This window comes from Camelus bactrianus, chromosome 32 (assembly GCF_048773025.1).
Source record: "Camelus bactrianus isolate YW-2024 breed Bactrian camel chromosome 32, ASM4877302v1, whole genome shotgun sequence".
In the NCBI taxonomy this organism is placed as follows: domain Eukaryota; kingdom Metazoa; phylum Chordata; class Mammalia; order Artiodactyla; family Camelidae; genus Camelus; species Camelus bactrianus.
The window spans coordinates 23,213,886-23,238,005 of record NC_133570.1 but is presented as its reverse complement, the minus strand read 5'-3'; the positions used below and the strand labels follow the sequence as shown (position 1 = coordinate 23,238,005).

At 53.0% G+C, this 24,120-nt stretch overlaps 2 protein-coding genes across 4 annotated transcripts in view; one reads left to right on the top strand and one right to left on the bottom strand.

Annotated features, from left to right (window-relative positions):
• Positions 1–430: 430 nt before the first annotated feature.
• TSSK1B (testis specific serine kinase 1B) lies at positions 431–3,972 on the bottom strand. The gene has a single exon (XM_010956966.3). The coding sequence runs from the start codon at positions 1,714–1,716 to the stop codon at positions 451–453; it is 1,266 nt and encodes a 421-aa protein (XP_010955268.2). The 5' UTR covers positions 1,717–3,972; the 3' UTR covers positions 431–450.
• Positions 3,973–4,166: 194 nt separating this feature from the next.
• The window catches only part of DGCR2 (DiGeorge syndrome critical region gene 2), a 41,422-nt gene continuing 21,468 nt past the window's right edge, over positions 4,167–24,120 (top strand). For 2 of the 3 annotated variants that reach the window (XM_074356480.1, XM_074356478.1), the window contains exons 1-2: positions 4,167–4,404; positions 16,837–16,959. In XM_074356480.1, the coding sequence (XP_074212581.1) occupies positions 4,326–4,404; positions 16,837–16,959 (202 nt within the window). In that variant the 5' untranslated portion in view covers positions 4,167–4,325. The remainder of the gene's footprint in view (positions 4,405–16,836; positions 16,960–24,120) is intronic. The other variant, XM_074356479.1, reaches the window with a different exon arrangement.

Below are 24,120 nucleotides of genomic sequence, written 5' to 3'. Positions count from 1 at the left end.
GGGGGGAGGGGGGGAGGGCTGGAGGGAAGAGCAGAAAGATAGAGTTGCCCATGGGGGTTTGGGGGGAGCTCATGGGAGGCTGGCCGCCTGCCCTCTGCAGGCCCCTCCCCACTGCAGCCTTCTGGGTCCTCCCTCCCCCCGCCCCTGGCCCGCATCCATCTTGCCCCACCCCACCTGTCCCCTTTGGGATCTCCAGCCTAGCGCGGCACTTGGGGGCCTCCCTCTCGAGGCAACATCTTCCTTGCTCAGCTCTGCTCTGGGCCAGGGCCCGTGGTCACCACCAGGACCGGGCACACAGGGATGGCTTTTCCCGAGCTGGGAGGTGAATCGCAGCGCCATCTGAGACTGGGGAGCAGGGGGAGTGCAGGATCCTCTCCCTGGACGACTGGAGCCAGTGGGGCAAAGACATTCACCCCAGAGTCTGCACTAATATAGTGATTTATTGCTTCTTTAGTCACGTGGGTTACCAAGTTCAAAGGGAGGGGAAGAAACTGACGAAAATAGTGGCTCATCTGGGCCTGTCTTCTTTCTTTGGCTTCTCTGGGGCTCAGGCTCCAAGCTGTGAGCTCTGGCTCGTTCCCTGCCAGCCTCCGGGGCTGCAAAGGGCTGGCTAGGTGTGCGACTCGGAGGCTGTCGTGGAGGCCCTTCCTCTGTCTCTGTGCTGGGCTGCTCGCTGGCGATGCCTGCAGCCTCCGACTGCCTCGACACCTGCACCTGCAGTGGCTCCTCCTCAGGGCTTGTCTCGGGCTGGGCCTTGGGCCGGGCCTCCTCCTGGGGCTCCAGCTTGGTGGTGGACATCTTGTCAGAGCCAGGTTCAGGGGCCCAGGGGGGCTCAGGGCCCTGGGAGCTCTCCCCCTCCTTGTTGATGGCTGCAGAGGACAGGACCTGGGACTTGGGCTGCACCCAGCAGTGGCTGAGGATCTCATCGATGTGCAGCCGCCGGTTGACATCGGGCTGCAGCATGCGGTAGATGAGGTCCTTGCACTCGCCCGTCAGGTGCTTGGAGCGCGGGAAGTCCACGCGGTGCTCCTTTTGGATGCGCAGCATCTTCTTGATGTTGGAGTCATCGTAGGGCATGGAGCCACAGACCATGATGTAGAGGATGACGCCCAGGCTCCAAATGTCGTACACCTTGGGCTGGTAGGGGATGCCCTGCAGCACCTCAGGGGCCGCATACGCCGCCGACCCGCAGAAGGTCTTGCTGAGCGCCAGCCGGCCGCTGTCATCCCGCAGGCAGCGCTTGGAGAAGCCAAAGTCAGACAGCTTGATGTTGAAGTCCTTGTCGAGGAGAAGGTTCTCACACTTGAGGTCTCGGTGGACGACGTCCAGGTCATGGCAGTACTTGATAGCCGAGGACAGCTGGTGGAACTTCTTGCGAGCATCATCTTCCTGCAGGGCCCCCCGGGTCTTGATGAACTCCAGGAGGTCGCCCTGGACCCCGAGCTCCATGACGATGTAGACCTTGCCGTCAGATATCTCGAAGATCTCATAGGTCTTGACAATGGAGTGGTGGTTCAGCAAGGCCAGAATCTCAATCTCCCGGGGAAGGAATTTCTCCAGGAAGTCTGTGGGGGCTTTCTTGCGATCGATGATCTTGACCGCCACGTTGAACTTCAGGCGCTCAGAGTAAGCAGACTTAACTTTTGCATACGAGCCCTCTCCCAAATTTATTCCCATGATGTAGCCTCGTCGCTTGAGGATGGCCGCGTCATCCATGGTGCCGGGAGCGCCCGGTGCCTCTGGGGCTGCCCTCTACATCCCTGCGGGACATGGGCCAGCGGCGTCCTCATTTACACTGGACAGAGTCCTCTGGGCTGGCCGGGCCTGCCGTCCCTGCCTCCTAGAGGCCAAGACTCTGGGGTGGAATGTTCAGCATTGTCTCCTGGGTGACTTCAGTGGGTGAAGTCACAAAGGAACGGTGCCCTGGGGGAATGAGGCTCTGGCCTGAGCAACTTGGACTCGGAACCCTGGAAGGCTGGCCACTGGGCTGCAGCAGACTAGAGACCAGTGGAGTGTGGCCTTGTGCTCAGTGGGGACCCAAGGTAGGAGGGGGCTGTGGAGAGCACATTGGTTGGCCCGTGTCTCCAGACCAGGGCCAGGCCAGCCTGTGGAGCCATGGGCTGCTTCCTGCAACCCAGAGTACCCCTGAAAGTCTACGGCAGGTGGTCCCATCAGCCTGGATCTCAGCAGGAAACAGGAGACACACTGGAGCCCGGGCTGTCTGAGGAGGGCTCGGTAAGGGGATGGTTTACGAAGGTGGAGCAGAGTGTAGGGAGTCCAGGGCAGTAATGGAGCCTGTAAGAAGGGAGGATGCTCGCTAGGGCCTGGGAAGAGTAGTGCAGGGAGAGCCACCTTGAGAGAAGCAGTGACCTCAGGTGAGGCTGCAGGACCTCACAGGGAGGGAGCTGGGTCTGAGAACATCCCTGACCTCTCTGCCTTCAGCCCTGGACACCTTTGATGGTGTCCATGCAGCAGGGCTGAGAAGAAGGGAGGTGGGTCAGGAGGGGGAGGCAAGGACTACTAGCCCTGTAGCCACTGCAGTTTAGGAAGCCAGGCCTCTGCCCTCTCCCTGAACAGTTTGGCTGGACTTTTCACTTCCCTGTGCTGCTTTCCTCATCCAAACCCTCGTGGGCTTGCTTCTCCAACAGTGGCCCTGCGAGGGGTGGGATGGGTGGGACAACTGGCAGGGATTTGTGCTCTTGGCTTTGAGTTCCCTCCTGGGGGTTTGCCCAGCGGCTGTAGCCCTGGCAGGCTCCCAGGGCAGATCTGGGGCTGAAGGCAGAAGACTGGGACTGGATCCCTCTGTGAGGGCAGCAGCTGCTCCTGGGATTGCTCCCTAAGGATGTGTGAACAGGGCATTGTTGGACAGGGGCCACTGTTTCTGCCAGCAGCGGGGCGCCTCTGCTGTGGGCCCCCTTTGTCTAGCATCCACTCCTGGCCACGCCCTAAGGCAGCAGGAGCAGACAGGTCTGGCCTAGCCTTGGGATTGACCTTGGTCCCATCTGGCCAGAGGGAGTGGGTGCCTCTCTCAGATGGCCCTGAGTGTCACGGGCTGGAATCCTGGGACCCTGGGACCCTTGAAGGGGCTTGGGGTGACTGCTCCTGGGGAGTGACTTGGTGGGCTGGAGGTGGGCTGGGCTGGGTGCCACCAGCCTTGGCCCTCCCCCCTCTCTCTGCACCCATGGGCCAGGCCTTGTGTGCGTGGCTGGTGGTCCTTCCTTTGGACAGCTCTCTTTTGCTGAGGACACCCCATCTGTTGTGCTCCTCCCACAATGACAGGTGCAGGGCCAGCGCTGGGAGCGTTGTCCCCAGCGGCTTCCCTCCGTGCAGACGGGGCCTGCGGAGGCAGCAGCTGTGCCCGCCCTCCTCCCCCTCCCCCTGGCTGGGCAGGGCCCTTCCTCCAGAGGCCGGCTTTGCTCTCAGTTCCTAGGATGTGGGCTTCCCTGTCTGTTGGCGCTCCTTGTATGACCCTCCTTGAAGCTGCTTCCTCCTCCGTTTGAAATATCTCAGTGTGTGTGCCAGCACGGCCACACCTGCGTGCTCCTCACGGCGTGGAGCCACCTCCAGAACCTCCTCAGAGAGTCTGGACCCCTCCAGTTTTTCTCATCTCTCTCCGCTGCCGTTCGGCCTTAAAAAGACCACTTTGGGGCGCGCTCTTGGGCTGCTGACTGGACCTGAACCTGCAGGTGCGCGAGGTGTGAAGACCTGGTGTCCCAGGACGGGCTTCACCTGGTTCCCCGCCGCCGGGTCTCCGCACGCCCCACCCCGGGATCGCCAGCCTTGCCAACCCTGCGCCCCCTCTGTGCCCCGCCCCCTCCCCTCAGGCCCCGCCCCGGGCCCTCCTGCCCCGCCCCTTCCGTGTCCGTCATCTCTGCCCCACCGCCCCTGTCTTTCGGAGGCCCCTGCGCTCAGGCTCCTCCCCCGGGCCCCAGCTCTCTGTTCAGCCAATGGAGCCCCTGACTTCTCGTAGTCCCGCCCCCACTGGGCCCGCCCCTCAGCCATCTCCCCGCCCTGGGGCCTCGCCCCTTTGGGGCACTGCGCATTGGGAGAGCGCAGGCCCCGCCCTCGCCCGGCTCTCATTGGCCAGCACCGGCGGCGCGGGCGGGGGCGGGGCGGCGCGGACCGAGCAGGACGGCCGCCATCTTGCGTGGAGCCGGAGTCGGAACCCGCGGCTGCGGCCGAGAGCGCGCGGCCCCCGGAGCCCCCGCCCGCCGCGTCCTCGCCCGGTCCGGCCCCGGCTCGGCCCGACCCGACCCTCGGCCCGGCCCGGCCCGGCCTCCCCGCGGGGTCGCGCGTCCGCCCCGGGGACGATGAACGGAGGATAAATGGTGCCCAAGGCAGACAGCGGTGCCTTCCTGCTGCTCTTCCTGCTGGTGCTCACGGTCACCGAGCCGCTGCGGCCAGGTGCGCGGCAGGGGCGGGGCGGGGCGGGCGCGCCGGGACCTCCACCCCGCCTCCCCGCGGGCCGGCGCCTCGGACCTCGGGGACCCCCGGACCCGTCGCGCGCTGTCGGCGGCAGCCAGGGCGGCGGGGTTCGGCCGGGGCGGGGACCATGGGGCGCCGGCGTCTGCGCCCTGGACGCCTCTGGCTGGCAGTCCCGGGAGTGCTCCGGGGCTGTGACCCTCAGATGCTGTCTTCGTAAGGAAGCCTGTGGTGGGGATCGGGCTCGCTCGCGGCCGCCGAAAGGTCCTCTGCCTGTTCCTGACGTACCCCCTCCTCCAGCGAGAAAATCAGATCCCCAAATGCAGGGCCGAGTTATCCGCCAGGCGCTGGAGGCCGGGTGCTGGGGGCCCGCGGTGCTTTTAGTGGCCTGCAAAAATGTTTTCTTTTAAAACCAGCAGGAAAATATCCTGAACTTTCAGGTCAAAGGAAATGTAACGTGTATATGTAAATACATTCGTCTGTACACCAATGCAGTTGAAAAGTGTGATTCTTAATTTTTTTCACGGAGGAAGGGGCCCAGGCAGGCAGATTGCCGGGGCATCTTCTGTGGGTGCTGTCAGACCACGGCTGTAAAGGCAGCAGGGGGTGAAGCGGTGTGCAGCCCTCGGCCAGGTCCCCACTAGGCTTCTGCCCAGGGCACGCTGCACCTCTCCCTGCCACCTTTACCATCTGTGTAGAGTGATCTGCCTCCTCGCAGTGCCTATTTGGTGGCCAAGGCCCTGGCCCACACTCAACCTGGAGCTTCTCTGGGCTCCCCATGTAGAGCTGGCTGTTCACTGCTGTTGGTGTTCTCTGGGCGGCGAGGTGACTGGTTGTGGGGTGGTCTTGGTAGGAACGGAAGCCAGGAAGAGGTCCCCCTGTGGAGGGAGTACTGTATGGGCTCTTGCGGACCAGGGCCAGTGGACTTGTGGGTTCTAGTGATTAAGTTCTGGAGAAAACATGTTTACTCCTGTGGAGAGGTGGAAGTCATCCTGTCTGACTTCTGGGTCCTGGTTTTGGACATTACGTTTCTGGAGTCTGAGGGGTGAAGTCACATATCACATCTGTCTTCCTTGGGGTGCCTCTGGTGCCAGGTCCGGCATCTCCTGCCTGGATGATGGACATGACCAGTGTCCCCAATTCCTTTTCCGCCTGTCCACATATCCTGCCAGCTGGCCAGTGCAATTCAGAAAGCGTCTGGGCATGCTTGCCACCTGTCTGTCACTAGGAATCCTCCTGTGGAGAGAATACACCCTCCCTGTAAGAGTGCTGATCAGGTGTGGAAGCAGAGGCTGGGTGTAAATCAGTCCTGAGGCAGGCGACAGGGGTGGCCAACCGTTTGCACCTGTGAGGCAAGAGACGACTTCAGGAGACCTGGCTCTTAGGTCTGAGTTGGGGTAGGGAGATGGCTTGGGTTGAGGGAGCAAAGGTATCCTTTTCATCCCATGACTCTCCAAATCAAAACTTTGCAGCAGCCCCTGGTGGTGTCTTGAGTTGCCCTGCAAAGCCCAAGGGGCACTATCCTGCGCCCTGATTTTGGTTGGGCAGCGAGGTGGGTCTCACTCTAGGTCACAGTGTTCTCCTTGTGTGCCCGTGTGTGCTCTGTGCTTCAGGCTGCTGGCTGGTGCCTGTGAGGAGGGCTTTTCTGGTCTTTTCTGGCCTGCATGCTCTCTTGGAGTCCTGGTTTAGACCCACGCTTGGGTGTGAGGAGGGCGGCAGGCAGAAGCTGCTTCCCAGGAGGAGGGAGCCCTGGAGGACGGGGGCTCAGCCACTTTCGGCTGCTCTCTGACATAGGCTAGGGTGTGAGGCCTTCCCCAGGGTGGGAGCAACAGGAATGTGCAGAACTTGACCTCTTGCCAGAGTTTTCTTTTAAATGCATGTTTGGTCTCATTTGATTGAGGATATGTTATATGCCGGGGACCATTCAACCCCCAACACTGGTACTGACTGAGCTGGTTGAACTCTCAGGTGATCCTTGTGAGGTAGATCCTGTTACTGGCCCCATTTCACAGGTGGGGAAAATGAGATCGAGCTCATGACGCCAAGAGTTTGGAGCACAATTTAGTCCTAGAGCTGGCCTGCCCGGCATCAACCAGCCTTGGCCCGGGCTCTGTCTGCTCCAGCTGTGTGTCCTGCCCTGGCTGTCCCTCACCCCAGCTGTGGAGCCCAGGCCCCCTCCCTTCCCCTGACGGACCCTGTGGTTCTTCCATGTGAATACTCTCACCTGAGGGACGGAACCAGCCCTGCCCTCCGATCCCTGCTCTGACTGGCCACAAGGACCCCCAGCAGTATGTGTTGTGTATGCCGGGGGCCGTAGTGAGAAAGAAAGGTTGGGGACCTCTGTTGGGGGTGACAGACATGGAGGGGCATTTGGGGGCCACTGATTGATACCGTCTCGTTAACCTTTCTCTGTGCAGAGACTGTGGCATCAAGTAAGTATTTTTTCTAAAACTGTGTCCAGCTTCAATTATGAAGGAAAATCCTGCCATGTTTTAGCCCTAGCTCCGTGCAGGGAGACCTCACCGTATGTATCTGAGGAAAGTTTTCCCTCCCTGACTGAGCCCTGTCCCGCCCGAGGCCCCGGCCCTGGAAGGGCAGCCTGATAAGGGAGCAGGGCTGGGTGCTATCTTCCTTGTGGCTGGGAGAGGCCACATAGAGGGGGTCAGGCCGGGTGAGCCGGCTCCCAGCTCAGGGATCTGTCCCCGGGGCCATGAGGGGCCCAGAGGGGCCTGCTGGCTGTGCCGAACTGACGAGTCCTCCGTGAGCCAGGCAGGGGCCGCAGCACACAGGTCAGTGCACAGGGAGAGTGCGGGTGTCTCACCAGCAGATGAGGCGAAGCTCGTGGAAGCAGCTGGGAAGCTGAGCTGGCCCGGGGTTGCCGGCCGCCGCCTGCAGCCCTGCAGCACTTTCCCGCTGGCAACGTGGGGGCTCTAGGCCTGACTCTCATTTTTTAGTTGGAAAGTAGTGTAATACACTCTCCAACCTCACTAGCTAATGAGTTGTGCTTTTTTTTAAATAAAATCTTTTGTTTGGGAGTGATTTCCAACTTAACAGAAGAGCTGCAGAGGGGTAGTGAGCACAGAGAGCCCTGCACACCTTCTGCCCCGACCTCCCGGGTAGGATCTTGCCTCACCCACCTTATCCCCCACCCCCTGTGCACATGTGTGTATACACACACACACGTAGTTGTGACAGACGTCGTGGCCCTTCTCCGAACCCTGGCCACTGCAGAGAGCAGGACATGAGCAGGGATGCCGCCCTGCCCACTATGTGTGGCCACCGGGGAACCACGGGGAAAAGTGCTACGGCCAAAGCCTGGGTTAGCCCTGGGGCCGCGATTCGGGGGTAGTATGTCAGCTGGTGGCTCTGGTCTCAGGAGTGAGAATCGTGCTCTGCGGCACTCTGGCAGAGGCAGGTGCACCTGCCACTCCTCCCACCCAGGTCCCCTCGCCTGCACCCCGCACCGTCCTCCTCAGGCCGGGCTCCCGCCCTGCACGCTGATGGACCTGAGCTTGTGCTGTTCTCTGCCCCTCTTGGTCCTTGCACAGGGAAACCCCTAGTGGTTTCCGGTCTCTAAGCAAAGCGTCAGTGACGATGTGTAGGAGCTGGAAGACAGCAGGGGATGGGCTGGACGGCTGCTCCTCACTGTGCTGCTGGACCGCTCCCTTGTCATCTGTGAGTGGTGAGTGGGTGAGAGGCTGGTAGTCCCGAGAGCCCAGTTTTGGCCCAGAAGTTTGTCAGACAGTGCGACGGGTGGGCTCGCAGGATGGTTATTATGGTATAGCTGTATCTTTGTTTTGGGCATGGTTACCCGTTGACTTGGGATGTTTGGTGAAAGAAAGGTACATCTTGTCCCGCCACTCTCAGCTTGGCTGAGTCCTGTCAGTGTGGATGTGGTCAGCCTCTCCTCTGGGCAGGAGAAGCCCGGAGGAAGGTGAATGGCCTTTGGGCCGTGGTTGGAGGTGTGGCCCGGGGTCCCAGAGTGCTCTTGGGCTTCTGGGCATCAACCCGGGAGGCAAGAAAGCCAAGGTCTAGGGTGGCTTCCTGCAAAGGGCCAAGGTGAGTCCAGTGTGGTGGTTTGAGAGCACGGACCCTACTGCTGCCCCCGCCCCCCGTGACTCCTCAGTGCCTCAGTCTCCTGGTCTATGACGTGGACGTATAACAGCGGATTTCATGGAGGTGTTGTGAGAATTTAAATGGGTAGGTGCAGGGTTATATAAAGTGTATGATACAAAGCAAATGCTCCCTAAAGGCTGTGACTGTTACCCACGAATTGCATCCGGAGAGCGTGGGACCCCCTGTGTGTCTGTGCCCCCCCAGGAGGCAGGCAAGTGCAGGCTTCTGCTCTGTGCTCAGGGAGTCCAGCTGCCAACGGGGGTGGGGGGAGGGTGCAGGCTTGCCGAGAGACCCCCACAGTCACAGCACTTCGGACAGGGCCAGGATTGTTCACGCTGACGTGTTGTGCTCTTTGTCGTGTTCACGCTGGGTCCCCCGGGCCTGGTCTGGCAGATTGGGCCCTCCGAAATCAGTTATTGAGCAGACGCACAAATGGCTATTTATATTTTGACAGAGAGAGTAACAGCTCCCTTCACCAGCGGGCCTCGCAGCTGCCCCTGGCAGAGGTGGCGGGGACCAGGGCCTGCGGCCGCCTGCCACACCAGCCGCCTTTGGAGGCTGCAGTGGGTGGGGGTGGTGCTGCAGGCCAGGTGGCCTGGGGCTTGCACTGGGGGGCTCGCTCCTGCGGGGTGAGCGGGCCTGAGAGGTGAAAGCAGGTGGGCTGGCAGGTGGGGGTGGCGCGGGGGAGGCTGCCTCTCTGACGGGCAGCCCTCTGCCCGAGGACCTTCTACTCTTCCTGGGTGTTGCCCCCACAAGCCTCGCTTGGGAGCTGGTGGGTGTGGAGGCCACGAACCCTCACCTCTTGGCCTCTCCCTCCTTTCTGCCCAGCATGGCCACCGCTTCAGTCCAGTCCAGTGTCCTCCGCACCCCATTCCCCTTCCCGTGCCCTGATGCGGGCCTGCTCTCTGCCAGACAGGACAAGGCTGAGACATCTGCGCGCCGGCCCTGGTTAGAAGCCCTTCTTCCCTGAGGACCTTCCTTAGGAGCTCCTCGCTTGCAGAGAGGGTTGCCTGGGGCTCCCTGGGGCAATGGACAAGGGGCAGGAGCCACCACAGAGGGTGTCCCAGAGGGTCAGCTGGGAGATGGAAGGTCCAGGGCCCCCTCTGCACTTAGGTGCCATCGAGTCTCCTAACGTAGAGGCCTTTCCAGTGTCACTGGCCACTTCTTAGGTCCCTGGACTGGTTGGCCGGCAGAGCTCTGTGGTCATTGAGGACGGAACCGGAGGACTAGAACCGCCTGGAAGCGGTGGGCTGGGCCTCTGCAGCAGTCTCTGGTGATCTTTTGGCCGCCCTGGGGCACAGACACCTGCCTCAGATCCCCCCACCCAGCCGCAGGAGGGACGCGGGCACAGACCACGTGTGAGCTGTGTGGAAGCAGCGCAGTCTGGAAACAGGAGGTTGTGGTTTTTCACATTTACAAAAACTCACTTATAGATTACATAAATGGAAAGGTACTTTTAATACAAGTTTTTGACTTTTTTATTTGACACTGTTTTGGAGGTCTTTGTAGGTCAGTGCATACAGCTTTACTTTATTCTTTTTTTTTTTTAAATTAAATAAGACTTCATGAGAACGTCCCTAGGCTTGTTTTGCCCGTGGGGCTGGTTGCAGAAGCCCTTGTATCAGAACATCTCCCACCAGAAGCCGCAGGTGAGAGGTGGCATGGCCAGTGAGGAGACCTAAGTCGGGAAGCCCGCCGCACCCTTCCCCGCCTCTCGGGGGCTTGGCTCAGCCCAGAGCTGTCAGCGGCAGCTTGAGGTTGACTCCTGGTATTTACATGTGTTTATGCTTTAACTCAAGTTTGTGTTTGTATTTACCTAAGTGGCATAACTCCACCAAGGATAATTTAGAATCAGAGTGGCCATTTAGAGGAACTTGGACATGAACAGAATGATTCAGTTGGGAGGTGCCTGAAGGGCAGAAATGAAACCAAATCCAAAGATCCAGTGGTCAGGAGTTTTTATTGGTATGAGAAAGGTTTAATTCCAAAAAGAATTAAGATTTCAAAATGTCTTCCTTCAGAGGGATGCAGAGAGTTACCTCATTAAAAAAAAAAAAAAAAACTTTTTACTTTGGAAACACATCATACCTGTAGAAAACTTGCAAGAGTAGTGCTGTGAAGTCCACCTGTATGCCGTTCACTTAAGTTCACTGACTGAACATCCAACTCACCACACACTTGCAGCCCTGTATGTGTGTGTGCGTGTGTGTGCACATATGCATAGACGTGAAATATATCTGCATACACATCACACGCCCTCATTTCTGACTTCCTGGCTCCTGTTTCCAGAGAACAAGGCCATCTGGGGAGCACAGGGCAGGCTGTGGTACTAGGGTGTGGTACTAGGAGCCAGACCCCCGTTTTGCCAGTTGTCCATTTACCACGTTTTCCCCCAGTCCAGGCTCCAGCCCAGGATCGTGAGTTGCGTTTAACTGTCACGTGCATTTAATCTGAAATCTGGGACAGCTCCTTAGCTTTCGTTGTCTTTCATGGTGTGGACTTTTTAGAGAGTCCAGGCCAGCTGTTTGATAGAATATTCCTCCTCCTGGGGTTGTCAGATTGCTTCCTGGTGGTCAGATTCAGTCGTTCCATCTTTCGCAGGAGTGACCCCCTGGACACTGAGTCTGCCTCAGTGCCCTCACCCCAGACATAGCTGGCTGCTCATCCCAGGAAAGGCGCTGTTAACCTTCGCCATGTGCTGGGGTGGCTTTGACTGCATTTTTCTACTGGAAAAGTGGCCTTTCCCCCTCTGTGATTGGCAGGTCCTCTGCAGGGAGATGGAGAGCCTCTCGCGGTGAATTTAAGCATCTGGTGATGCCTCTTGCCTAAGTCACCTATTGCTGTGATGGTTGCTGAATGATGGTTTTCAGGGGGAAGGTGTAGCTCAAGGGGTAGAGCATGTGCTTAGCATGCACGGGGTTCTGGGTTCAAGACCCAGTCCCTCCATTTAAAAATAAGTAAGTAAATAAATACACAGAATTACCTCTCCCCCCGCAAAAAATTTAAATGATGGTTTTCTTTTTTCCTTCCTTCCTCTTGTGTAGTCGACTGTAAAAAAAAAAGCTCGGTCTTGCTCTTCAATTTTTTAACATTGTTATGGATTCATGGATTCTTCTTTTTACTTAGTGAATCATAGTGTGTTATTGTCATTGTTCGTTTTGATGCTTATATTGCTGTTGATTTGGGCATTGGGAGCCCTTCAGGCTGGCTTGTGTGTCCTTCCAACTCGTCACGTTCACGTTGAACATTCCTCATCACCAGGCTCACCTTGTGTCTTCCATTCGCCCTGTATTTTTCCACGGAGCACTGGTTCCTTTCAGCAGGGGATGGTAATCTTGGAGAAACCAAGATGTTGGTGCTGTGTTCATCGCCACGAGGACCTTGCAGTCCAGCTGGGGCGTGTGTCCATCCCGTGTGTGGGCGTAGGGGTGAGTGTCTTTTTCTCTTTTTGTCTGAGTTCATACTGTGTCTTTTAGTTCTGACCCAGCATCACAGGGTCTTGCTTGCTTTCCCCATTTCACATTTATGTCTCCCTTTTTCTACAGTAGAACTCTGGCATCCAGCAACATTAGTGTATTCACTATTTGCTTAAACCTACAGAGCACACAGAATAGTTTCAGAAGTGCTGTACCCACGACCACTGCCAACAGCAGGCCGCCCTAGTTAGGGCTTTTGTGATTTTTGCAGCTCTTTTTGTCTTTAGACTGATGGTTTATAGTCAAAGTACTGGGTCAAAAACTATTTGGATTGTCATCTGTGTGTCTGTTACTGTTATGTTCAAAACTGTCTTGATTTGAAACCACTTTTATTAGATAAATAATACTGAGAAAGGCATTTACTGTAATCTCATGATTATACCAAGCTTCTGTTTCATCACACTATTTGCTAGGGAAACATCTCATCTTCCAATAGGTTGTAGTATTTTCCTGGGTAAATTAAAATACTGTTTTAGTAGATATTTACCACTTTGATGTACTGGCTCTCGTAGTATGTGCTGCTGTTTGCCAGTGTTGCTTCTGTGGGCTGAGGAGAATTATGAATGTTGAGTGAATGATTGCTTGGCATCATTGAGAAGAAAGGCCAAGTAAAATTTGTAACAATTACGTTCTTTAGATTTTTGCATTACTTGAGGCTATTAGTTACTGTTTTTTATTTTGTCACCTTAAAGCTTTTGACAGAGTGTATCAGAAACGACTCTGTGACACCAGCTGCAGTGTGGTGTCCCGGGGAGGATGCTGGAGTGGGGAGGGGGGTTTCGGGGACAAGTTGTAGGATTCAGTTCTTGGAGGTGTGGTGGTGGCTCCCAGCTGTGACAGCATGTCCTGGTGTTGGACGGAATGAGGACATGAGGTGAGGGACGTTCAGGAGCTTTGCTGTAAACCTAAAATTATTCCAGAATTGAAAATGTATTTAAAAAGTGATTTGCGGATAATAATTGAGTATTTTTAATGACTTATTTTTTTCTCTAAGAGTCCTGAGACCTCGTTGTCCTGGTTTTGTCCTTGACTGCAGTTTTGGCAAATCACTCTTTATTTCAGATTCTTCCTCAGGAAAATAAATGGAGAGTTAGATGTCCAGGATCACTTGGGCTCAGGTTTGTTGAGCACACACCCAGGCCCACCATCCAGCACCGTTTGTGTTCTCTGTCCTCCCCACAGCATGTTTCTGTGCTCCGATCGTCGGGGCCGGTGGCATGAAAGGCCGTGTGAAGGCGGCCCACCCCCGGCCCGGGGTTTGGGTGTGCTCGTGCTTAGGCCGTGCGTGACGGCCCTGTTTGAGGTGGGGAGCCAGTGGAGCAGGTGGGTCTGTTTCAGAGATTAGGATGCCAAGGCCTTAAGAGGATGATGACCTTGCCTGGTGGTGTCACCTGGCTTTTAAGTAGATGCAGGACCAGAAACTGAAGTCTGCTTATGGGTCCACGCGCTCTGCTCCCTGTTGCACGATTTCATTGCAATGGAAGAGCTGTGGGGAGCTGAGGGGAGGTGCGCCATCTGGTCCCCCCTCCCCCCCCCGCCGCCACTGAGAGGGACACAGACTCTGTCACGGCTCTGTGGACCTGGCTGAGCAGTGCTTTAGTGGCCTCCCCGGTGACCTCACCGGCCTGCAATGCCCTCCGGGCCTTCTTCTCCTGGCTTTTCTTGTCTTCCCTCTGTGACCATGACCATGACCATGGCCTCCAGTCCGCGGTGCTGACGCCCCGCTTCTGCCCCGCTACCTCTGCGTCTTCCTCAGTGCCCTTCAGGTGGCGGCTCACGTTTGGCCTGTATGCTGGCCCGGTCCTGTGTAACCTCCCCCCTACCCTGAGAGTTGTTTTTTCAAGTCCCTTGCCCATTTTGTAATTGGGTTGTTTGCTTTGAGATTGTTGAATTTCAGGAGTTCTCTGTATATTCTGGTTACTAACCCTGATCACGTACATGATTTTCAGATATTTTCTCTCATTCTGTGGTTGCATTTTTACTTTGTTATTGAAGTTTGATGTGGTCCCTTCTGTCTACTTTTGCCTTCGTTGCCTGCGCTTTTGGTGTCATGTCCAAGAAACCATCGCTACATCCAATGTCATGAAGGAGTGGTATAGTTTCAGGTCTTGCATTTAAGTATTTAATCATTTTGAGTTAATTTTTGTATATGGGATAAGGTTAGGTCCAGCTGCATTCTTTTGCACATAGATGTCCAGTGCTCCCAGCACTATTTGTTGGAGAGACTGTCCTTTGCCATTGTGTGGCCTTGGCACTCTGTCAAAGATCATTTGACCATATGTGCAAGGACTTATTTCAGGGCTCTCTGTTCTGTTCTGTTGGCCTGTATGTCTGTGTTTACTCCAGTCACTGTTTTGTTTACTGGAGCTTTATAACTTAATATGTTTTGAAATCAGGAAGTTGAGGCCTCCAGCTTTGTTTTTCTTCCTGAAAATCATTTTGACTATTCAGGGTCCTTTGAGTTCCCACATTAATTTTGGGATGGATTTTTCTATTTTGGCAAAAGAGGATATTGTTGGCATTTTGATACGGATTGCATTGAATCTGTAGACTGGGTAGTTTTGACGTCTTCAGTCCATGAATATGGGGTGCCTTTCCGTTTATTTGTGTCTTCTTTAATTTCAGGAATCTTTTGTAGTTTGTTAACTAGTGTACTAGCCTTTCACCTCTTTGGTTAAGTTTATTCCTGAGTGTTTTACTTTTTTTTAATGTTATTGTAAACAGCGTTGTTTTCTTAATTTCAGATTGTTCATTGTTACTGTTTGGAAGCGCAACTAATTTTTGTGTGTTGACTTTTGTGTCCTGCAACTTTGCTGAGTTTGTTTATTAGTTCTAACAGATTTTGGGTTTTGGGGGGGGTTTGTGTGGAATCTTTCAACTTGACCTGTAAAATCATGTCATCTGTGAACAGAGATTATATAACTTCTTCCTTCCCAATTTGGATGCCTTTTATTTCTTTTTCTTGCCTAATTGCACTAGCTAAGACTTCTAGTATTCTGTCGAGTAAAACAGGATTTAACTTTATGAAGTTTCTTATAAGAAACTGCCAGGTATTTTTTTCTGAGTGGTTCTGCTATTTTGCGTTCCCATCAGTAAGAGCTCTAGTTGCTCCACAGTCTCGTCGACATTTGCATTGTCGGACTTGTTAAGTTTATCTAGTGACTTCGTTGTGGTGTCACCTCAGGTGGTTCTTTTCAGTTATGTTTCCCTGTGAGTGATGTTGTTAACTTTTTCATGTCCTTGTTAACCATTCATGTATCTTCTTTCAAAAAGTATTTATTCAAACCTTTTGTCCATTTTCATGAGGCTGTTGGCCTTTTCGTTACTTGTACGTACTGCTGGGCTGTAGAAGTGCTTTGTGCTCCAGCGACACAGAAGTCCTTATGCGTGTTGCTTGCAGGTGTTTTCTCAGTGGCTCACCCATTCATTTGCTTAACTGTACTTTTAAAAGTACCTGTTTATTTTTTAATTTACACCAAAATTCACTTGTGTATATCGTTCTTTGAGCTTTGATAAACTAACCAACACCTCACTCAAGATGCAGGACACGGTTCCATCCCCCTGCAGTGCCCCTATGCGCTTGGCGGTCTGTGCCTCCTCTGCCTTGAGGTCCCACCAGCAACCGCCTCCCTTCTGGTGAAGTCCAGTTTATGATGTTTTTTTCTTTTCGGTGACAAATGTAAGCACTCTTGGCCTAACCCAGGTTCACCACGATTTTCTTATGTTTTCTCCTAGAAGTTTTATAGTGTTGAGTTTTACATTTTAAGTCTTTGATCTGTTTTGGGTTAGTATTTACATCTGATGCGAGTTGTGAGTTGAGGTTTGCTTTTTGATATGTGGATTTCTAGTTGTTCCATTACCACTTGCTGAGAGATTATCCTTTCCGCATTGAATCATCTTTGCATCTTTCTCTGAAAGTCACTTGGCCACATTGATACGGGTTTATTTCTGGGCTTGGTATTCTGTTCCATTTAACTGGGTATCTTTACTGAGCTCTGAATGACAAAGTTGTTAACTTTAAAGAAGCGAGTTTATCGGTTTTCCTTTCATGGTCGCACTTTCCTTCTTCTCACTTGCATCCAGCACAGTGCCTAGCCCCCAGGGGCGTAGGGCTGTGTTGTTTGAAGGAGCTAATGGAATTTGTCTGAAGGATTTGAATGTGATACTGTATGCGAGCCACTTGGTGCATCGCCCAGCACATGCAAAATGAACATTCAAGAATCTGCTTTTGCTACAAGCTGTTGTTTTTCTTGAGATGCACTGGCTGACTACACTGTGACTGTCATCAGAATAAGATGTGAGTGTTGTGTGAAACTGCTAATAGATGTTACATTAGATGCAAGACAGCTACCCTCCAGTTCTGCAGACCAGCAAGGCTTTCATTCAGATTGATGGAGAGATCAGAATTTTACAGACAAGCAAAAAGTGAGTTCAGCACCACGAAACCAGCTTTGTAGGAAATGTTAAAGAGATTTCTCGAAGTGGAAGAGAAAAGACCACGGTTAGAAATATGCAGATTACAAAAGGAAAAATTTTTTGTAAAGGTAAAGGCAAATCTACGGTAAGGATAGTTAATTGATCACATGTAAAGTCAATAAAAAGGTTAAAAGAGAAAAATTATGAAGTCATCTATGTCTGCAGTAAGTAGTTAGGAAGTACACAAACCAAAAAGTTATAAAATGTAATGTCAGAAACAGTAATGGGGTGTGTGTCCGTGTGGACCCAGGGCTCCTTGAGAGGTGGGGGGGGGCGCCACTCTGGGACCGGGCGTGCAGACCTGGCCGCCATGTCCTCAGCGGCCTCTTGCACTTTGGTTCCACAGAGCTGCGGTGCAACCCGGGCCAGTTCGCCTGTCGCAGCGGTGCCATCCAGTGCATCCCCCTGCCCTGGCAGTGTGACGGCTGGGCGACTTGTGAGGATGAGAGTGACGAAGCCGACTGTCCAGGTGAGTGTGGGGGAGGTGGGGCGCAGAGCCTGCCTCCCCATTGCTGCGGCATGGTCCCGTGATGGGGAGACGTGTACCCTGGTGGTCAGTGCAGCGTGCACGCGCAGGTGGCAGGATGCAGCATCTCTAGCAGCTGGTGATGCTCCGTTACCTGGCCGTGCTTGGGCGCCTTCCAGACTTGGCTCTGGTGTGGGAGACCGTCCTCTTCCTCAGGGGGACCCAGCCTTGGACAGGGTCCTTTTCCACGTGCGGTAGATGGCTGGGTGTGGATCAGCTCCCACCAGGGGACCAGGTCGGGCGTCAGGTGCAGAGAGACATTTGAACTTGGGATGGTCCCTGGAGGGGTCAGAATAAGCAATAGACAGGGTCTAGTCACAATGTGTCTGCCTGGGAAGGTGGAAGGTGCCCCTCCTGCACGTCCTTGGGCTTGTACCTGCTATGTACCATGCATGTCTCTGGTTGAAGTGTCTGCCTTGCCAACAACAGTTGAATGGCGGTGGCTGAGCTGGGAGCCCCCGGGGATAGCCCCATGCCCAGATGTGCAGATGGTGTGACTTCCCAGCGCCTAGGGTGCTCGGTCAGCCTGGTGAGGGTAGTGGTCGGGACTGGGAGCATCCCCTGGGCTGACCCACGGGGAGAGACCTCACATCCAGCCTCCCTGAGGACATTCTGAACAGAGAACTATGTGGCTTGGCCAGCTCTCAGAGGCTCTCCTCAGAGTGCCCGCTGGCTGAGCCTTCAGGTCGTGTGTGAGGACTGTCCTGTTCGGGAGCTGAGACCAGTCCCGCCGTCTGGAGCACCAGTGGACTTGCTGGGGCCGGGCTGGACTGAGGGCCTTTCTGGGTCATGCAGCTGGGCACCAGGTGGCCCTCCTGGCACTGTGATCCCCAGCTTACCAGGTCCAACCACCAGCAGTTGGTTATACAGGAGCTTGCCTAGCGAGGAAGCGTGGGGACCCCCCGCTCCCTCCTGCTCCCATGACCCCGGCTCTGCGCCAGCCCCTTGTGTGCTGCCCTGCAGGATCCCAGTAGGATAAGTACATTGATTTCCAACTGTTTTTAAAGTTGGGTTTCTGAGAAATTTGTTATCAAAGTCTTCAAGGAATAATGAGCACTTGTTTTCTGTCTTCTCTGAATTAATAACTCTTGAAACTATGTCGTATTTCGTTTCTAGTTTATTTTAAAGGAAAATGTTAAAAAGTCATGGCTCTAGGCCAAGTCCTCATTAATTCCCCTGCCCAACCAAAAATAAGGAGGGGGAAGATCTTTGTGGACAGGATGGGTGCAGACAAGGGGTCAGCTGTGACCTTCCTAGTGTGGGGAGCTTATGTAAACCCATGGAAAGGCCATGCTCAGTCAGGCTGCTTTTTTTTTTAAACATTTTTTATTGATTTATAATCATTTTACAATGTTGTATCAAATTCCAGTGTAGAGCACAATTTTTCAGTTATACATGAACATATATGTATTCATTGTCACATTTTTTTCCTCTGTGAGCTACCATAAGATCTTGTATATATTTCCCTGTGCTATACAGTATAATCTTGTTCATCTATTCTACATTTTGAAATCAGTCTGTCCCTTCCCACCCCCTGCCCCCTTGGCAACCACAAGTTTGTATTCTATGTCTGTGAGTCTGTTTCTGTTTTGTATTTATGCTTTGTTTTTGTTTTTAGATTCCACATATAAGCGATCTCATGGTATTTTTCTTTCTCTTTTTGGCTTACTTCACTTAGAATGACATTCTCCAGGAGCATCCATGTTGCTGCAAATGGTGTTATGTTGTCAGTTTTTATGGCTGAATAGTATTCCATTGTATAAATATACCACATCTTCTTTATCCAGTCATCTGTTGGTGGACATTTAGGCTGTTTCCATGTCTTGGCTATTGTAAATAGTGCTGCTATGAACATTGGGGTGCAGGTGTCATTTTGAAGTAGCGCTCCTTCTGGATATATGCCCAGGAGCGGGATTCCTGGGTCATATGGTAAGTCTATTCCTAGTCTTTTGAGGAATCTCCACACTGTTTTCCACAGTGGCTGCACCAAACTGCATTCCCACGGCAGTGTAGGAGGGTTCCCTTTTCCCCACAGCCGCTCCAGCATTTGTCATTTGTGGATTTTTGAATGTTGGCCCTTCTGACTGGTGTGAGGTGATGCCTCATTGTAGTTTTGATTTGCATTTCTCTGATAGTTAGTGATATTGAACATTTTTTCGTGTGCCTATTGATCATTTGTATGTCTTCCTTGGAGAATTGCTTGTTTAGGTCTTCTGCCCATTTTTGGATTGGGTTGTTTGTTTTTTTCTTATTAAGTGGTATAAGCTACTTATATATTCTGGAGATCAAGCCTTTGTTGGTTTCATTTGCAAAAATTTTCTCCCATTCTGTAGGTTGTCTTTTTGTTTTACTTACGGTTTCCTTTGCTGTGCAGAAGCTTGTAAGTTTCATTAGGTCTCCTTTGTTTATTCTTCAGTCAGGCTGCTTTTGAACTTGGACTGCAGGACTCCTGGAGTGACCCCATGAGATTATTTCATCGCCCTGCTAAGAGCCTGCCAGAATTACAGTAAAAGAGTATGAGAGTGATACGACCACAGGGACCAAGAAGATGGGGAAAGATGTAGCGGCAGGTGTGTGACGTCAGCAGTGTTTTTGGAAATGGAGGCCAGGCAGTGGGCTCGGTACAGTCTGGGGGTTGAGGATGTCCCTGCATTCAGGCCTGGAAGCTGCAGCCATGGTGCCCGGACTCCCTGCCTGCAGGCCTCTGGTATCTTTCAGCCCATGAAGTGCCTTCCCGTGACATTTGGAAGGTGGGAGGGAGGTGGAGTCCCGTTCCTCTGGCCGCGGCGTGGGCACATGGGCTTGGACCAGGGTGAGCATTCACGGTAGCTGCCGTGTCCCCTGCCGGCCGGCGTCACAGGGCAGCATTTCCTGCACTGACCTCGCCTGCGCACAACAGGACTGGCTTCCTGACTGCTGTAACTGCAGAGGTGACGTGGACAGTCAGAGGTGACCCACTCTTCTCTGGTGCCCCCTCCAGCCTTGTCAGCTGTTTGAAAGCATTAATTCCCTGTTTCAAACCCCTCTGTGTTTGAAAAACCTGGCATGGTCCCTGTTCTCCTGAGTGAATCATCTCTGATACAAATGGGAATTATAAAAGATGCATAAAATTTTTACTGGAGAAAAACTTACAGCTTCATTAAGAGACATTAAAGAAGACTTGAATAAAGAGAGACAGGGTGTTCTTAGTGGGGAAGACTCGAGATGGGAGAGCTGCCTGTTCTTGTGCTGACCGTGGATTCGGCGCATCTGTCAAGGGTTCTTAGGGAAATGTGTTGAGTCAGTTCTAGAACGTGGGAGAACAGAGTTCTGATCCCGTCAGGGCACTTTAAGGACAAGTGAACGGCTTGCTTCACGCTTGGCCAGTGAGACAGGAGAGCTGGTGAAACAGACGCAGAAACTTGAGATGTGGCGAAGGGGACATGTCGCAGGGCAGAGGGCGGACTCCTCGGCGCATGTTTATCAAAAAGCAGGAATAAAGAATGTAAACAGACAAGCCACGGAGTGGGGACAGTACTTGCAACACGTGCAGCCTGTGCCGGGTTCTAGTCCTGCATGCATGAAGAACTCCTGCAGACGGACAGGAGGTAATCAGGCGTGTCCCAGAAAAGTGAACAAGAGTGGGGGTTAAACATACAGAAAGATATTCTGCCGCATTAGTGTGCAGAGACTGCCATGGGCTCCAGCTCCACGGGGGCTCAGATTGGTAAAAGCGAAGACGTCTGAGGAACCTGTGTGGGTGGCCGGGGAGTCTTGTGCGCTGCTGGTGGGAGGCACAGATTGACACACCCACTTGGGGAAACAGGCACTGACCTGCCAAGCTGAGCATTCTTCTATTCTGTGGTCCAGCGTGTCCATCTGGGGGAAGCTCCAGAGGAATTCTTGCAGCGCTGCTCACACTCACACACATCTCAGAAACAGCTCAGACTTGTGTTCACACGCCGGGGTACTTGCCCCAGGGAGCCAGTGAATGATGGGCTCTTGTAGTGACATGGACAACTCTTAGAGCAGAATGTGGGTGAAGGAGGCAGGTTACCAGAAGGTACACACAGCACAGTAGAGGCGCGCACAGCTGAGCCCAGTCTCCTTGTCAGAGACATCCACGTGTGGCCCACAAGGAAGCAGCAGGTAGAACGTGAACGCACGGCACCTGGGCTTCCGTTCTTCCCCTTGGGGAGACAGGTCAGCGTGGGAGAAGCGACTGAGGGGTGCAGCCCCACGGCAGATGAGGGAGGTAAAAGGGGCTGGGGGTCTCAGCAGAGTAGATCACGAGGCTTTCTGTCTTACATAGGGCTGCATGTGTTCTTTGGAATATTTCAGGTATCAGACGACCTTGTTTGTTTGTTTTTAAGAAAAGCCAATAGGAGAGTGAAGGCTGAGTTAGCGCAGCAGGGAAGGTGCAGCCTTGGGCCTGCTTGAGGGCAAGATGCTGGAACACAAGGGGCTTTGCCTGGGAGGCCCTAAATGCCTGGGCTGGTGGGCACCTGGCCTGGGGGTGAAATGGGCTTAGTGGGGGTCTCCCTCCCGACTTGGCGTAGCCAGGTGACACTCTCTCCCACAGTGATGTGACGTTCACTTCCTTGACCCATGTCGTCTGCTGGGGTGCCATGAGTCGTGTGTGGCTGGTGAACACCTGGGATGTGGCCATTATGCCCTACGATGGGCTCCGAACAACAGGGCTTCGTACCAGCGAGTGCAGCACCTAACTAATGCTTTTTAACATTCATTACACAACAGCGTTACAGTGTTTTGGATGTACTGAGTTAAATACAATGATTAAAATTAATTTCGTGTCTTCTGAAATGTGATTGCACTATATTTCTGTTAAACAGTGCTTAGACTTGCAGTCTGCAAAATAGGAGGCACCAGGCCCAGCAGAGGGGAGCCGTGGAAGTTGAAAATAGAGAAATTAAGAGAAGTTCTCTGTGGGGATGGGAGGGGCCCTCAGGCATATTTTCTGCCTGCTCCGTAGATGCCAGCAGTCTGGTCTGGTTCCCCAGGCAGGGCTGAAGGAGTCTTTCCTGGAGAAATTGGCACTTCATGGACAAGGTCAAAGAACTGTCAGGGCGATGGAGGGTGCCCACCTTGGGGCTCACCTGAACCCTGCCAGCGCCTCTGCCAGGGGGACCGCCTTCCTCTGAAACACGAAGGGCAGCCAGCGCTCCCCAGACTCTGGGAGGAAACGTCCCTGGGGTGCCCACTGGACTCCGACAAAGCATCCTAGAGCAGCAGGCCAGAGCGGAGTGGCTGAGGTGACTGACCGCCCTGCGTGAAGCAGTGTCGGGTGCGGGAGCCAAGCTGCCAGGGCGGGTTCCCCGCGTCCACTTCTTCCCGGTGGTGGTCCTGCGTGCAGGGTGCTTCCTGAGCTTCACAGTCCTCGTCTGTGAGACGGGGCCAGTTGTCAGGGGGCCGATGTGTGTGAGGTGCTGGAACAGGACGTGACACTGAGCAGTCCCTTGCCGTATGGTGGCACTTAGCTTATAAAGTCAGGGAGGGAAAGAAGGCTTTACAGTGTATTCTGATGACAGCTGAGTGGCAGTCTCAGGGACTCCTGGCCCTCATCTCCTTGGATACATTAAAAACAACTAGAGGCTGATCTCTCTTTCCTCTGACTTGGAGCTTAGATAGGGAAAAATGACATAGTTTGGATCTCAGGCTGCAAAAAGCTACAGAAAGTGGCGAGCAGTGCTCATGAAAACAGCCCAGGACTAGGGCGGGGGTGCAGTCCTGCTGGCACCTGAGGCAGAGGACTGTGGGGGGAGGGTACAGCATGTCCAAGACCCGAGAAGCAGGTGACACGCTCTGGGAGATGAAAACATTTTAAAGCAGCCATGTGTGCTTAGGAATAAAAAGTTCATACACGGCCCAGACAAGGATACACGTGCAGAAAAGACCTGAGAAGACCCTAAGCGTTCACCGTGAGCTGGTCCCAAGGCTTAGAACAAAACCTGCTAATTAGTGAAGGTCTTCCCCAGGGCAGAGCCAGTCTGTGAGGATGGGAGAGGTACTTTTCAAATGCCTAATATTCAACAACAGGAAAATTACAAGCTTACAGAGAAAGAGGAAAATACAGCCCATTTAAAGGAAGAAAGTAGACCTCAGACATACTAAACAAAGGATTTAAAACTACTGTCTTAAATATGCTCAGAGAGGTGAAAGAAAATATGGACAAAAAACTGGACCAAATTGAAAAATTCACTAGACGGTTCAGCATTGGGTACCAATGGGCAGAAGAAAGACTAAGTGAACTTAAAAAATAAACATTTGAAATTATTGAGTCTCTGGGACAAAAAGAACAAAGAAGGGTGAACAGAGCCTTGGGGACTTACAGGATCACCCAGGGACAAGCAGCAGGATGCGCATCTTTTTTTCTCAAGGGCACATAGCACATTCTCGAGGATAGGCCATGTTAGGCCACAGAGCAAGTCTGCACACATGTGAAAGATTGAAATCATGCAAGTCACAGTGGGATGAGACTAGACAGCAGCAGCAGAAGGGAAACAGGAAAATCCACAAACACTTGGAAATTCAGGAGCACGCTCTTAAACAGTCATGAGTGAAGACGAAACCACATGGGAAACTGGAAACTACTTTGAGACAATGAAAATGAAAATACCACATACCAGTACTTGTGGACTGCGGCAGAAACAGCGCTAAGAAAGAAATGCACAGCTGCAAACACAGATCAGCAAACCTGACAAACCATTAGCTATATTGACTAGACAGAAGACTCAAAGAACTAAGAAGTTGGGGCATTACTACCCATTTTACAGAAACAAAAAGGATTAAGAGTACAATGAAGAGTTATATGCCAACAAATTAGAAAACCTAAATGAAACAAACAGACTCCTAGAAACACACAACCTGCCAAGAGAAAACTGCAGGCTCATATCCCATGAAGATGATACAAAAATCCAGAAGAAAGTACCAGCAAACAGAATTTAACAGTGCATTAAGAGGCTTATACACCATGACCAAATGGATTTATTCTTGGAATACAAGGATAGTTCAACAAACTAAAAATCAATGGAATATACCACATTAGCAGAATGTAGAGGGGGAAAAACACATATTGATGCAGGAAAAGCATTTGGCAAAATTTAA

Coding starts and splice junctions, on each gene's coding strand:
- TSSK1B (XM_010956966.3), bottom strand. CDS start 1,716: ATGGATGACGCGGCCATCCTCAAGCGACGAGGCTACATCATGGGAATA.